At 36.4% G+C, this 15,754-nt stretch overlaps 1 protein-coding gene across 1 annotated transcript; it reads left to right on the forward strand.

Annotated features, from left to right (window-relative positions):
- Positions 1-728: 728 nt before the first annotated feature.
- On the forward strand, positions 729-15,356 carry LOC141677985 (clathrin heavy chain 1-like). The gene is made up of 30 exons (XM_074484155.1): positions 729-969; positions 1,727-1,931; positions 2,207-2,295; positions 2,370-2,448; positions 2,560-2,687; positions 3,040-3,138; positions 3,246-3,354; positions 3,573-3,652; positions 3,732-3,959; positions 4,034-4,099; positions 4,768-4,884; positions 7,249-7,446; positions 7,553-7,669; positions 7,810-7,869; positions 8,148-8,234; positions 8,388-8,471; positions 8,556-8,690; positions 8,779-8,841; positions 8,918-9,022; positions 9,228-9,340; positions 9,442-9,694; positions 9,790-9,926; positions 10,120-10,398; positions 10,489-11,491; positions 11,919-12,404; positions 12,509-12,679; positions 12,765-12,950; positions 13,242-13,364; positions 13,794-13,904; positions 14,710-15,356. Exons 1-30 carry the CDS (start codon positions 925-927, stop codon positions 14,878-14,880), a joined length of 5,127 nt encoding a protein of 1,708 aa, XP_074340256.1. The 5' UTR covers positions 729-924; the 3' UTR covers positions 14,881-15,356.
- The last annotated feature ends 398 nt before the right edge of the window (positions 15,357-15,754 follow it).

Raw genomic sequence — 15,754 nt, forward strand, 5'->3', positions numbered from 1 at the left:
CAAGAATCATGTGGATTGCCGGACATCACGAGAAGTCCTACTGTTATGTTTGAGGATAACACTGCATGCATTGATCAACTCAAAGAGGGATACATCAAAGGAGACAGGACGAAGCACATTTCACCAAAATTCTTCTATACTCATGAGCTTCTAAAGAATGGAGAAATTGATGTACAACAAATTCAATCATGTGACAACCTTGCAGATTTATTCACAAAATCATTACCAAATTCAACCTTTGCAAAGCTGCGACATAACATTGGAATGCGTCGACTCAAGAATATGCTGCAACAAAATTTCAGTGATTGATGTTTTCTTCCAAGGGGAGATTGTACTCTTTCTCCTTCGTTAAAGTTTTTATCCCACTGGGTTTTTCTTTGACAAGGTTTTAACGAGGCAATTGATGATCCACACTATCATGACAATCAAAGGGGAGTGTTGTAATATAGTGATTGCCATGCATGTGGTCAATGAATCAAATAGTAGGGCTATGATTTATAGGAGTAGAATTTGTGTATGCATTTAATGTTCTTGGCTTCTTGCAAATTCACATTGGCTATAAATAGCCACACTCGGTAATGAAGAAAGATGCACCCGAGCTTTCTTTCTATGCTCAGTTTCTTACCTCCTTCTGTTAAATTTAGTAGCTCTCCGGTTGTTCTTTTATAGCTAGGATATTACAATAGCTTTTTTAAGATAAACAAATATACCATTTTACAATCTCTCCGCCAAACCTCACCTCTTTATTTTCACACATCTACTCACCCCCTCGTATACATACAAAAACACACCACCGAGTACCTAGCGCTCTCAAACAGATCTCTCTCTCCCCCCCCTCAGAGAGAGTGCGCGAGACTTCGAACAGATCTCACAGCATTGCAGTCGCCAATCCAGTTCTGATCTCAACTACTCGCCGTCGCCGCCATGGCCACCGCAAACGCGCCGATCACCATGAAGGAAACCCTAACCGTGAGTCCCTCTCTACAATTTCACTCTCTTTCAGCGTTTCTTACTCAATTCATTACTCAGTTGCATCATTTTATTGTTCATTGAACTCATTCTGCACATTCCATACTGTATTGTATGTGTATATGTCGTAGTGTATGTATGCATATTTCGAGTTCTCGTAGTTGAAGCGTTTTTGTTACTTACTAGTGCTTGACTTAGAAGTGTTATTGACTTGTTGTATTGTTTATGAACTGATTGTACACATTTTTAGATATATATATATATATATATATGTGTGTGTGTGTGTATATGTGTGTTTTGTTGTAGTTGAAGTGTTTCTGTTACTTAATAGTACCCGACCTAACATTGCGATTTATCATTATTGTGTAATTGGTTTTGGATCTGTAATGTAGGTTAGTAGCCTGTATTTAGAGTTAAAAATAGTGATATGTGTTTATAGTGGCGACAAAGTGTTTTGGGGTTTTGACCTGTAGTTTAGTTGTTATAAGGGTATGTGCCATAATGTATTTATATATGTATATTTATGTTTTGTTGCAATTATTGTAGTTGACGTGTTTTTGTAAGGAGTACCTGAATGAGAAGTATGCTTAATTTTTTTTGTGTAATAATGTGATTGGTTTTGGATCTGTAATGTAGGTTCTTATTTTGGAGTTTAAGCAATTTTGTTTGTGAATTTGACTTTGAAATGATGGTTTGTTTGGGGGTTTTGAACTGTAATATTGTCGTGACTAGTTTTTCTGGGTTGGTTGTTTTGCAGCTTCCAAGTATAGGGATTAATCAGCAATTCATTACGTTTACAAATGTTACTATGGAATCAGAGAAGTATATATGTGTTCGTGAGACGTCTCCTCAAAACAGTGTTGTGATTGTTGATATGAGCATGCCAATGCAGCCTTTGAGGAGGCCTATTACTGCAGATTCGGCGCTCATGAATCCAGATTCTAGGATTCTTGCTCTTAAAGGTATATTGATTAACCAGATGTTTTATGATTGATTTCTTGTGTATACATGTAAATTTTGTGTGTATTGCGTGATTCTAAATTTATGTTATTTGCCTTAGATGTGGTTGGAAATGTTTTCTGTTATTTATTTGGCAAGGTCTTAAGGAGTAATGAGAATTGAGAAGTGATATGAACCAAGGATTTTGTTGGTTGACGTGTGATTAACCAGAGGAGCATATGTTATATGTTGATCCCATTATATTATAATCTAAATAATAGCTGCTATTTTTTTGTAGCTTCACTTCCTGGAACTAATCAGGACCACTTGCAAATATTTAATATTGAATTGAAAGCAAAAATAAAGTCATATCAAATGCCTGAGCAGGTGCGCTTCTTTCCTTTACAAATATCTCCTCTTTGCAGCTATAGCAGGTAGCTGATACTTGTTGCTTTTTCCAGGTTTCCTTTTGGAAGTGGATTACCCCAAAGTTGTTGGGTTTAGTAACTCAAGCATCAGTGTACCATTGGTCTATTGAAGGTAAGTTGCCTATTCTTTTGCCTGAAGCCTCAAGTCCATGAATACCAATTTAAGTTATTTCTACAAGCTCTTGATTTGATTTTATCTGTTCATATATTGATTTTATTGTAGGCGAATCTGAACCTGTCAAAATGTTTGATAGAACTGCTAACTTAGTAAACACTCAGATTATCAATTATAGATGTGATCCTTCAGAGAAGTGGTTGGTTTTGATTGGAATTGCTCCTGGCTCACCAGAGGTAGGCACTTTCTTCTGTTCGGTGGTGCTTGTTTACGTATAATGACTATATATGCACACAATTATCTGGCTGGAATCAGTGTACCTTTTTCATTAATTTTGTATTCGGGTTGGTGTAAACCGTGTTGCAAGTTTTAATGTTATATTAATGATATGCATCTTAAGTCAACAGTTACGATGATATCTGTAGTATTCTGGCATAATATTTATGTTCTGCATCTATATTTGTTGTCCTAGTTAATTGTGTTTGTTTGATCAAATTCCATAACATATTTTATACTGCATACATTGTATCTTATTTCACTAGTCTGTTGAAATTTGGTTTATGAACAACTATTTTTGTATGTTTATAGAAGCCCCAATTGGTCAAGGGAAACATGCAACTATTTTCTGTGGATCAACAGCGTAGTCAAGCTCTTGAAGCACATGCTGCATCATTTGCCTCATTTAAGGTGTGTTTGATTTGTGATCTGCATATAAATTGTTGCTATTATAAATGGTAAATTACCGTATACCACTCTTGAACAATTTTTTTACGATAGTTTCTGCATCATATTAGGTTTCGGGTAATGAGAATCCATCAATTCTTATATCTTTTGCAACAAAAAGTATTAACGCGGGGCAGGTGACATCGAAGTTACATGTCATTGAACTTGGTGCCCAGCCAGGTTTGTTTGCACATCACATATCTATTTATACTTTTATTTTTGTCTCCTTGATTCTGTTCCATCTGTTCATGTCAGTGCCATATGGGAGGAAATAACAAACAGCCCAGTTTTTTGTGAATCAGTTTTTTCTTTTTACATATTTTTCCTTATATAGCTACTTGGCTACCGGATCATATTCATGTTCATTTGTCTTTTTTTCCTTCTATGTGTGTATGTAGGGAAAGTAGCTTTTACGAAGAAACAAGCAGATCTCTTCTTCCCTCCTGAATTTTCTGATGACTTTCCCGTGGCCATGCAGGTCTGTAGTATGGAATTGCCTCTTATAAAGTGTATTTTGGGCTCTTTGCTTACTTTACATTCGGTTTTTTATTTGGCAGATATCCCATAGATATAGCTTGATCTATGTGATCACCAAGCTTGGACTTCTCTTCGTTTATGATCTTGAAACAGCTACAGCTGTCTATAGAAACAGGATTAGTCCAGATCCAATTTTTTTAACGTCTGAAGCATCATCCGTTGGGGGCTTCTATGCCATCAACCGAAGAGGTCAAGTGCTGCTAGCCACTGTAAATGAATCAACTATCGTGCCTTTTGTTAGTGGTCAGGTAAGTTTCTGAGCTTCATTTTCATCAATTTGTGATAATTACTTGTCCCTGACCTATCTTGATTACCCTTGCAGTTGAACAATCTTGAGCTAGCTGTGAATCTTGCCAAAAGAGGGAACTTACCGGGTGCAGAGAATCTGGTAAAATAGTTCCAGTTTTATTCTGTAGTTCCTATATTTTGGAAAAAAGATGTCAATTTTTGAATGCCAAGTATTATCTTTAGTGGTAGGAAGTAGTTTTGGGTGATTCTTTAATGGGTTTAATGCATACTGAAGCTAAGCATGTTTTGGTCCCCCGTTGTTCTGTGTGTGGCTGGTTGGTACTGTTATTTCAATGCACACCTCAATCGTAGTTGATAAGATAATAAATAGTATTATATTTTAAAGTGAGCCTATAAAGGTACATCAGAGAAATGGAAGATTGAATTTGGCTTGGTAATTGCTTGTTCCGTCTCTATTTATTGCTAGTTGCCACGGATTAGCAATAGATAAGCCGATAATGTTAACATTAATAGTAAGTTATATAAGTCCGCTTTTGCAAAATTTATGTGAGCATTAAACATATTATTGTATGAAGACAGTCGTTGGATGTCACACTACTCTGAAACACCTCTATTTTGTGGTAACTTGTAGTCCTATCCCATTGTTTTTGACTTCCCCTTGAATTTTGTCAGCTTGTTCTTGCGCACATTGTTTGGCATGAGATACGGACTTTTAACTTTCATGTTGATTATAATACCCACATCATATAGAGTTGGTCATTACTTGTATGCATCCTGAAATAAGTTCCGTTGTTGTGTATGTCTCAGGTTGTTCAGCGTTTCCAAGAGTTGTTTGCTCAAACTAAATATAAAGAGGCTGCTGAACTTGCTGCTGAATCTCCTCAGGGCATCCTACGTACCTCTGACACAATTGCCAAATTTCAGGTATTATTTGTTTGTATTTTCATTAATCCAAGTGACTGAATTTTTCTCTGGCACTACTAGCAGCTTAGGAACATGTAATAAATTAACTCATGCTCCTTTGGTTCCTGATAATTACGTTAACTTGCTTTCCTTTTGGCTGATTGTACTATATCAAGCTCAAAATTATCAGTATATGATATATCTTACACAGTAAGCTACAGCGTGAATAAACAATACCTCACTAGTGTAGGTGTCAGTATTCGTAAAATTTTGATCTTCTATATTTGTAAAACTAAGACAGCATAACAAATTCTGTTATGTTATTGAAATAGGAATGTGAAGTATGGGTTGTATCAGTTTAGTAGTAATTTTCAAAATAATATCGTTTGCCTATTTTCCGTAAACTACAGATATAGTTTAGCAGCATCCCTGGATGTTTTCCTTCAATTCCAATAAATGATTTCAAGGTGTTGATATCATCAATTATTTGATTACTTTAGGCTTTTGGATATGTTTTTCTTTTTCACTTTAATTCTTAAATCATTAATGGTGTCATGTCGACACTTGCAATTGCTTGCATGAATATCCTTAAAGTGTCTTGAGCGGAAGGGTACGCACCATGGCCTTGACACAGTGTAATAGCCACGATGATGGTGAATTTCTCCTTTTAATCTTCAATTAAAGAAACAAATACTATATTCCGTTTGAACACCAATTGAATTGTTCATTACAAAATCGGATAATATTAGGGTACTTTGATACAGAAGATGAATGTAATTAGCTGCATCATCTGGATAGCAGCGGTAATTTGGCAATAGAACAAAAATAAGTGTAGGTAATTTGGCATAACAAATTCTGTTATGTTATTGAAATAGGAATGTGAAGTATGGGTTGTATCAGTTTAGTAGTAATTTTCAAAATAATATCATTTGCATATTTTCCGTAAACTACAGATATAGTTTAGCAGCATCCCTGGATGTTTTCCTTCAATTCCAATAAATGATTTCAAGGTGTTGATATCATCAATTATTTGATTACTTTAGGCTTTTGGATAGGTTTTTCTTTTTCACTTTAATTCTTAGATCATTAATGGTGTCATGTCGACACTTGCAATTGCTTGCATGAATATCCTTAAAGTGTCTTGAGCGGAAGGGTACACACCATGGCCTTGACACAGTGTAATAGCCACGATGATGGTGAATTTCTCCTTTTAATCTTCAATTAAAGAAACAAATACTATATTCCGTTTGAACACCAATTGAATTGTTCATTACAAAATCGGATAATATTAGGGTACTTTGATACAGAAGATGAATGTAATTAGCTGCATCATCTGGATAGCAGCGGTAATTTGGCAATAGAACAAAAATAAGTGTAGGTAATTTGGCATAACAAATTCTGTTATGTTATTGAAATAGGAATGTGAAGTATGGGTTGTATCAGTTTAGTAGTAATTTTCAAAATAATATCGTTTGCATATTTTCCGTAAACTACAGATATAGTTTAGCAGCATCCCTGGATGTTTTCCTTCAATTCCAATAAATGATTTCAAGGTGTTGATATCATCAATTATTTGATTACTTTAGGCTTTTGGATAGGTTTTTCTTTTTCACTTTAATTCTTAGATCATTAATGGTGTCATGTCGACACTTGCAATTGCTTGCATGAATATCCTTAAAGTGTCTTGAGCGGAAGGGTACGCACCATGGCCTTGACACAGTGTAATAGCCACGATGATGGTGAATTTCTCCTTTTAATCTTCAATTAAAGAAACAAATACTATATTCCGTTTGAACACCAATTGAATTGTTCATTACAAAATCGGATAATATTAGGGTACTTTGATACAGAAGATGAATGTAATTAGCTGCATCATCTGGATAGCAGCTGTAATTTGGCAATAGAACAAAAATAAGTGTAGGCGGTTGTTTTATTAACAACTCTTATTTTTTTTTTTTAATTTCTTTGATCACTATTTCTGTTGTTTATTGCGAAGATGTGCTGTTGGTTGCATTGTGTTTGACATACTGCCAAACAACTAGGCCAACAGTTAACCCCATTTTTACACTTTTACTTCTGTAAGAGTTTATGGTGCCATTGGCTTTTCAGTTAAAGCACCAATGTATGTATTTTTTGGACGTCACTTTGCAGCTTAGTGAGAAGCCACACATGCTCTATATTGGCCAGTTTGCAGACTACAATACTGGCCATATCTTAATTATTCCTTTGTACTAATTAATTTTCTTAATTATTCCTAAAAATGCATTTTCATTGAAAAGAAAAAATTGCCTAGATGATAATTAGTACATTGTAATTAGTACGTTGCAACTTCTTGAATGGAAGAGATGCAGGTCAACATCCAACTGTTTCTTGTGTGTTCTGCAGACTGTTCCTGTTCAAGCTGGACAAACTCCGCCCTTGTTGCAGTACTTTGGAACTCTTTTAACTAGGGGAAAGCTCAATGCTTTTGAGTCATTAGAATTATCCAGACTGGTTGTGAACCAGAACAAGAAGAATCTTTTGGAGAATTGGTTGGCTGAAGACAAGCTGGAATGCACTGAGGAACTTGGAGACCTTGTGAAGGTGAGGCTTGATGCCTAAAACATTATGAATATTTATAAATCTATATATGCTAGTCATGGTATTAGCTTAGCATATTACATTTGACAAATTTTATGTTTTCTCTTAGACTGTGGACAATGATCTCGCTTTAAAAATCTATATTAAAGCCAGAGCAACTCCGAAGGTAGTAGCAGCTTTTGCTGAACGACGGGAGTTTGACAAAATTTTAATATACTCAAAGCAGGTTTGTGACCTTTAATGTAGTGGACTGTGGCACTAAGTAATATAGTGCCGATCTACTTATTGTATATATATGCTTTTTAAAGAGAAAAGTTCATTTCCCCGAGATTCTAATTATCCGAAACCAACTCTTTTCTTCCCCAGGTCGGATATACCCCTGATTATCTGTTTCTTCTGCAAACAATTCTTCGGTCGGATCCTCAGGTAGGCTGTAGGAAAATAATGTTTATGAAGCTGAAGCATGTGCAAAACGTTCTCAGATAATTGTACATTGTTGTTTTATCGTCATCCTCAACTCAAGTATATTAAATCAGTACTCTGATATATTATATATTTTTTTAATATATATATCCTCAACCATATTTCCTTTAATTTTGGGAAAGTTTATGTTATAAATTTAGCTTGCTTAATATAATTTAATTGTAGTATGCTCCCCGGGAGACTTTGAATATATTCTTTCGCTGCAATTCACTTCGTTGTAGGGAGCTGTTAATTTTGCGCTCATGATGTCTCAAATGGAGGGAGGCTGTCCAGTTGATTACAACACCATAACTGACCTTTTTCTCCAGGTTCCTACAATTAGTGTCTTTCTCCTTGATAAACATACATTTGATGTTTCTATATTTAAAAAAAGAGACGTCTCCCTTGAAACATGGAATATGCAAGATCAGTATTTCACAAATCATTAATTCTCTTGCCCCTTTATGTTCTATTTCTTTCAGAGGAACTTAATAAGAGAAGCCACAGCTTTTCTGTTGGACGTCCTGAAGCCCAACTTGCCGGAACATGCTTTCCTGCAAACTAAGGTTGTGCTTTTATAATTGATTGATACTAACGAATTCGTGAAGTGAGATCCTAATAAACATCATGGATTTTTTTAATGTATACAGGTTTTGGAAATTAATCTTGTAACGTTCCCGAATGTTGCGGATGCTATTCTAGCGAATGGCATGTTTAGTCATTATGACCGTCCGCGCATTGCTCAACTTTGTGAAAAAGCTGGTCTTTATGTTCGAGCTCTTCAGGTATTCTCCCAGTTCCAACTTTTAGTGAATTTTAGAGGAATTCTATTTTAGAAATTGATGCTCAATCTAACATGTTGCCTACTTGCAGCACTATGCTGAGTTGCCTGACATCAAACGCGTCATTGTGAATACTCATGCAATCGAGCCACAGGTCCTCTTTTCTTACCATGTGCTTTAACTAAAAGCATTGTGTATTCCGTGTCTAAATATTCATTTTCCCATTTCAGTCTCTAGTGGAATTCTTTGGAACTCTATCTAAGGAATGGGCTTTGGAGTGCATGAAGGACCTGTTACTTGTTAACCTGAGAGGCAACCTTCAAATTATTGTCCAGGTATCAGATTCTGACATGCTGTCATTTGATATGGTTAAAAATAGGCATATTTTATTTTGGTGTTCTAATCCTTAGATTTTATGCCAGACTCGATATTAAGTAGGAAACCATGCCTTTGAGTCGTCAGTTTCCCTTTAATTTTAGTAACCAAAACTATTATTTTTGCTAAGTTAATAACCAAAACTAGTCATATGCTTAATTGCAGGTCGCCAAAGAATATTCTGAGCAGTTGGGGGTCGATTCATGCATAAAAATATTTGAGCAGTTTAAGTCTTATGAAGGATTATACTTCTTCCTGGGATCATACTTAAGTTCCAGGTACAAGTCTCCCATATATATATGTATATGTATATATGTATTCTCCTGTATAAGATTCTGCCTTCTGAAGTTTGGTACTCATCATTATTTTATGCTTGCAGCGAGGATCCTGACATTCACTTCAAGTATATAGAGGCAGCTGCCAAGACTGGACAGATCAAGGAGGTGGAGCGTGTGACAAGGGAATCAAATTTTTATGATGCTGAAAAGACCAAGAACTTTTTAATGGAAGCCAAGCTTCCAGACGCACGACCACTAATTAATGTGTGTGACCGCTTTGGTTTTGTTCCAGATCTTACCCACTACCTGTATACCAGCAACATGCTTAGATATATTGAGGGCTATGTGCAAAAGGTATGACGTAGTTGTGACTTGTGAGCCTCACAGTTTTCCTAGAATTACTTGTTGATATGATGTTTGGACTAATTCGTAATCAATTCTGTTATTAGGTCAACCCTGGTAATGCTCCATTAGTTGTCGGGCAGCTGCTAGATGATGAATGTCCTGAAGATTTTATCAAGGGGCTTATCCTATCTGTACGTTCCCTACTTCCTGTTGAGCCCCTGGTGGAGGAGTGTGAGAAAAGGTATTAATTTTTAGTAAAATCAGGATTATGGTCTGGGTTTTCATTTTATGGGGTGAAAGTTTCCACGCCCCCATCTCCCAACAGCCCAATTTTACTCTCCTAAGATTTGATTGCTTTTTTCGTATCTAGAGGGCAGTCTTTGTGGTTTTTTAGTACATCTACTCGTATCCTCACATGTTAGTTGTGCTTCCAGGAATCGGCTGCGGTTACTTACCCAGTTTTTGGAGCATCTTGTGAGTGAAGGGAGTCAAGATGTACATGTGCACAATGCTTTGGGAAAGATAATAATTGATAGCAACAACAATCCTGAGCACTTCCTGACTACCAATCCGTATTACGATTCACGTGTTGTTGGTAAATATTGTGAGAAGCGTGATCCCACACTTGCTGTGGTTGCGTACCGTAGAGGGCAATGTGATGATGAACTGGTTAATTGTACAAACAAGAACTCTTTATTCAAGCTTCAGGCCAGGTTTGCAACATTAGTTATTTAGTTTTTGTTACGTCATTATAATAATTAATTATAGAGGTACAAACTTAAACACTTGTGGTCTTGTTTTAGGTATGTGGTTGAAAGGATGGATGGTGATCTCTGGGATAAAGTTCTTAATCCTGAAAATGAATATAGGCGACAACTTATTGATCAAGTTGTTTCTACTGCCTTGCCTGAAAGCAAGAGCCCTGAGCAAGTTTCTGCAGCTGTTAAAGCTTTCATGACTGCTGATCTCCCTCATGAACTAATTGAGCTTCTCGAGAAGATTGTGCTCCAAAACTCTGCATTCAGTGGGAACTTTAATCTGCAAAACTTGCTTATCTTAACGGCAATCAAGGCTGATACATCTAGAGTAATGGATTACATTAATAGACTAGATAACTTTGATGGACCTGCAGTTGGTGAGGTGGCTGTGGAAGCCCAATTGTATGAAGAGGCTTTTGCGATATTCAAAAAGTTCAACCTTAATGTCCAGGCTGTTAATGTTTTACTGGATAATATCCAAGAAATTGCTCGCGCAGTGGAGTTTGCATTCCGTGTTGAAGAAGATGCTGTTTGGAGCCAGGTGGCTAAAGCTCAACTTAGAGAGGGATTGGTAAGCGATGCCATTGAATCATTCATTCGTGCTGATGATGCAACTCAGTTCCTGGATGTTATACATGCTGCTGAGGGTGGGGATGTATATCATGACTTGGTTAGATACCTTCTAATGGTTAGGCAGAAGACAAAGGAGCCTAAGGTAGACAGTGAACTCATTTACGCGTATGCGAAAATTGATAGGCTTAGTGATATTGAAGAATTTATTCTTATGCCCAATGTTGCTAATCTGCATAATGTCGGTGACCGCTTATATGATGAAGCTTTATATGAGGCAGCAAAGATCATTTATGCTTTCATTTCTAATTGGGCGAAATTAGCTGTCACCCTTGTTAAGCTAAAACAATATCAAGGTGCTGTTGATGCTGCTAGAAAAGCAAATAGCGCCAAGACATGGAAGGAGGTTTGTTTTGCCTGTGTTGATGCTGAGGAGTTCCGCCTGGCACAGATTTGTGGACTCAACATTATTGTACAGGTAACTTTATTAGTTGATGTTAATTCCTATTAGAAAGTAGAAGCCGTGAATTTACCATCTATCTCAATTCCTTAGTTTGGGAAATGAAATCGCAGAAGAAATTGTTGAATTCCATATATTGTTAAATCTCTCACTTTATCGAAATTGTTCTGGGGCAAACTTCCTTGGACTGGCAATTTACTGTTTTTTGTTGATTTATTGTTTATAACTTAGTATAGAATGCTGAATAGCAAAGGTATATTGGTTTTGTTTGGATTTGCTATGATTGTCGGATGTCAAGTTTTTTTGGTTCACCTCTGTAATTAGGCCCTGCTAAAGCCCATTTCCATTATTGGTGGCAGTAAAAAGTTCACGTGTACAAAGATTAATTATTCCTTCAAATTTTCAGCTATGATACATTGTCTGATTTGTTTCATGCTATTGGTAGGTGGATGACCTGGAAGAAGTCAGTGAATATTATCAGAACAGAGGATGCTTTGATGAGTTAATTTCTCTTATGGAGAGTGGTTTAGGTTTGGAAAGGGCACATATGGGAATCTTTACAGAGTTGGGTGTGCTGTATGCTAGATATCGTTATGAGAAGCTCATGGAACATATCAAACTCTTTTCGACCCGTTTGAACATCCCCAAGCTAATTCGTGCATGTGATGAACAACAGCACTGGAAGGAACTAGTCTATCTGTACATTCAATATGATGAGTTTGACAATGCTGCTACAACTGTCATGAATCATTCCCCAGATGCTTGGGATCACATGCAATTCAAAGATATTGCTGTCAAAGTGGCCAATGTGGAGCTTTATTACAAGGCCGTGCACTTTTACTTGCAAGAGCATCCTGATCTTATTAACGATGTTCTCAATGTTCTTGCACTTAGAGTGGACCATACTCGTGTGGTAGACATAATGAGGAAGGTACACACTTAATTTTCTCTTAATTATGCCCCCCAAAAAAAACAAAAAAGAAAAAGAAATATGCGTCCCTCCTCTTAGTAATATATTTCATTTATGGGCTTCAGGCTGGTTACCTGCATCTTGTGAAGCCGTACATGGTTGCAGTTCAGAGCAATGATGTATCCGCAGTGAACGACGCTCTACATGAGATCTATGTTGAGGAGGAAGATTACGATAGGTTGCGTGAATCAATTGATTTACATGATAACTTTGACCAGATTGGCCTTGCACAGAAGGTGAGGTTTTATGAGTTTCATCCTTGTTTAGTTTTCTTCTATTACAGCCTAATGTATGGAAATCTGTGATTATATTTGCGTGCAGATTGAGAAACACGAGCTTCTTGAAATGAGACGTGTAGCTGCTTATATTTACAAAAAGGCTGGGAGATGGAAGCAATCAATTGCACTGTCTAAAAATGATAATCTTTACAAGGATGCCATGGAGACTGCTTCACAATCTGGTGATCGTGAGCTTGCCGAGGATTTGCTTGTTTATTTCATTGAGCAGGTGATTATAAAGAAATGAAATTGTATATGTTTTCACTTGAAACCTCTAGAGGCTCAGATCTCACACTGGATCCTTTTGTCATTCACATTGTTATTTCATAATTCGAAAACCCAATATAAATATGTTCGAAGATGCGAGTTACCGGTTGAAGCCTTGAACATGCTGCATGTTTTTAGTAGAAAAAGATTAGAACATATTATACTTGAAGAGGGCAGACAATTTGAAGATACTGTCATGATTATAAGTGATACTTGTCCATGGTTAATTAGTCATTTTTTTTTGCTTTTACAGGGAAAGAAGGAATGCTTTGCTTCGTGCCTTTTCGTCTGTTATGATTTGATTCGAGCAGATGTTGCTCTTGAGCTGGCATGGATGAACAATATGATCGACTTTGCCTTTCCATATCTGTTGCAGGTGCTTAACTTTCTTGATGTCCCTGTTATTGATGATTGTGTTGATGGTTAAATAGAAGAAACTTATGGGAAATAGTGTTTGAGTAATAGCCTTGTAAAACTTAAAAGAGTATCTGTTAATATTTCATAATAGATTAACTTTTGATATGTTTGGTTTCTTAGTTTTTCCTTCTTACTCCCTTTTCCATTTGCCTAACCTGAGTGTTGGATGCTGACATCTTGACCCTAAATAATATATGGGCTAAGTTGACATTGTGGGGTTAACCTAGTTGTAACTAATAGCTTGGTGGTGGTCACGGCACTGTTTAATAATATCAAACTTAAAACGCTGGCTTTCTAGGATGAAGCTTAACCTGGTGGCCTGTTGATCTAACATTTATCTCAATTCTTAGTTTTTGATGGGCAATCTGACTCTGTTCCTCAAATGCAGTTCATTCGTGAGTATACAAGCAAAGTTGATGAGCTGATCAAGGACAAGATAGAAGCAGCAAAGGAGATGAAAGCTAAAGAGAATGAAGATAATGATGTAATTAAACAACAGGTAATTTTCATTTTTGTAAATAGAAAGCAAGTCCAATGCAATGCTATAAGTGGTGCCATTTCTATAATTTGAAACCAAATATCAAAAATTTCAACTCCAAAGGGGTTCTATACTGGATGCAAATATGCATTGCATCCTTGGTTCTAAATTTGAAACCAAGGATGCATTTATGCATCTAGCCATGTCATCAAACTACTACAAATGAGATGCATGTTGTTGTGCTTTAAATGAAACTTAAGGGAAAGTGACAAAATTTAGGTAAATTAGGAAATATCTGGTGTCAAAATGCATCCAGCATTGGAGTTGTAGTTTTATTTTAGAACCAAAAAGTTTTATTTTAGCACCAAAAAATACTTTTTGGTGTCAAATTATAGCAATAGCTATAGCTATTTTGCATGTTGCATTGGACTTGTGCTTAGCAATTTTTTTCTAAAATTTTGGCCAAAAAGGAAAAAAAAGAGCTCTTGATTCATCAAGCCGCTGAATTATTCTTGAGAAATGCTAGAGCTCCCAATTCCCAAAACATTTTCCAAAAAGGTTATCAAATGACTATGTGTCAATCAGCTACTGGTTATTTTTTCATAAATATAATGACCTCGTGTGTAATTCGGGAACATTTTTGGGATCTATATAAGGACCCCTAGCACTCCTCCTTAACTTTTTACCTGTATTACTCTGTATTTGAAACATGGAACTTCTGATTTTACGTGAATTGTGTGCAAGTTAGATTTATTTGAATTGCCAGTTCTGCTCATAATTCAAAATTTGAAGCTTGTTATATGATTTTTAATTGTTTTTGCTGCAGAACATGTATGCTCAGCTGTTGCCTCTTGCTTTACCTGCACCACCGGGTATGGGAGGAGCTGGGTTGAGTGGGCATGGTATGGGAGGCTACGGTCCCCCACAACCACCACCTATGGGTGGAATGGGGATGCCTGCAATGCCCCCCTTCGGCATGCCACCAATGAGCTACTGATTTTTAGTCATATAAGATGGTGAAAATGTGCACAGATTAGATGTTTATTGACAAAGCGGTAAACTAAATGTTCTGTTCATTTTGGTGCTTAGTAGAGGTGTTCACCTAAAGATATAATACTTTCTCCATGCAGATATTATATAATAGGCTAAAGGGAAGGTGTCCTGAAATAATGTCATTCTAGTTTTGGATGCCATGATGTCCATATACGTAGAACTGTAGAAGTATAACTTGAGTAGCAGAGGCAGATTTTGGTAGCTTATAGGCTTAACTTCATGATAATCTTGTGTTGTATCAAAAGGACCAGGCCTATACAATATGCAGAATTGTACTGATTTCAAGTATTTTTAAGATGATTAGTGTAGTGACTTGTTACAGGACGAGCTGTTGACCATGTTTCTTCTATGTGCTGTGCCAGAATAGTAAGTATTATATTACACTTTAAAGCTGAACCTTTCCCTTCGTATTTTGTTGTACTGGAGTGTCTTTTAATTATTAATTTGTCTAGTCCAAAATTTGGAAAACTGTTTCTCCTAGCATGTTGGACACTTAGTCCAGCATGGTAAAATTGAATCATTTATTGATACTGATCCAGTTTTGAAGTAGCTTTAAACTAAGTCTAAATATCGGTACGCTGAGAATAAAGAGTATGCATGTAATGCACCGTTGTATAAGATTAGTACACGATTTTATCAAACTGATTTAACTGAATTCTGTATTTTGTATTTGGTTTTATTTTCAGAAACGGAATGAATGTAAAGTGAAACCAATTTAAAACTACAACCCCCCTGTCATTAACTAAAACCCTGAAAATCGATCTACAACAGAAGTACCATTATCAGAAAAGCGATTCGCATCTTGAAGCTGCAACCTA

This window comes from Apium graveolens, chromosome 8 (genome assembly GCF_009905375.1).
Source record: "Apium graveolens cultivar Ventura chromosome 8, ASM990537v1, whole genome shotgun sequence".
Taxonomy (NCBI): Eukaryota; Viridiplantae; Streptophyta; class Magnoliopsida; order Apiales; family Apiaceae; genus Apium; species Apium graveolens.

Excerpts from the sequence above, each read along its gene's own strand:
- LOC141677985 (XM_074484155.1), top strand. The coding sequence starts at position 925 with ATGGCCACCGCAAACGCGCCGATCACCATGAAGGAAACCCTAACC. Across the intron at positions 1,932-2,206 it reads TAGGATTCTTGCTCTTAAAG|CTTCACTTCCTGGAACTAAT; the intron begins GTATATTGATTA and ends ATTTTTTTGTAG. Across the intron at positions 7,447-7,552 it reads AACTTGGAGACCTTGTGAAG|ACTGTGGACAATGATCTCGC; the intron begins GTGAGGCTTGAT and ends GTTTTCTCTTAG.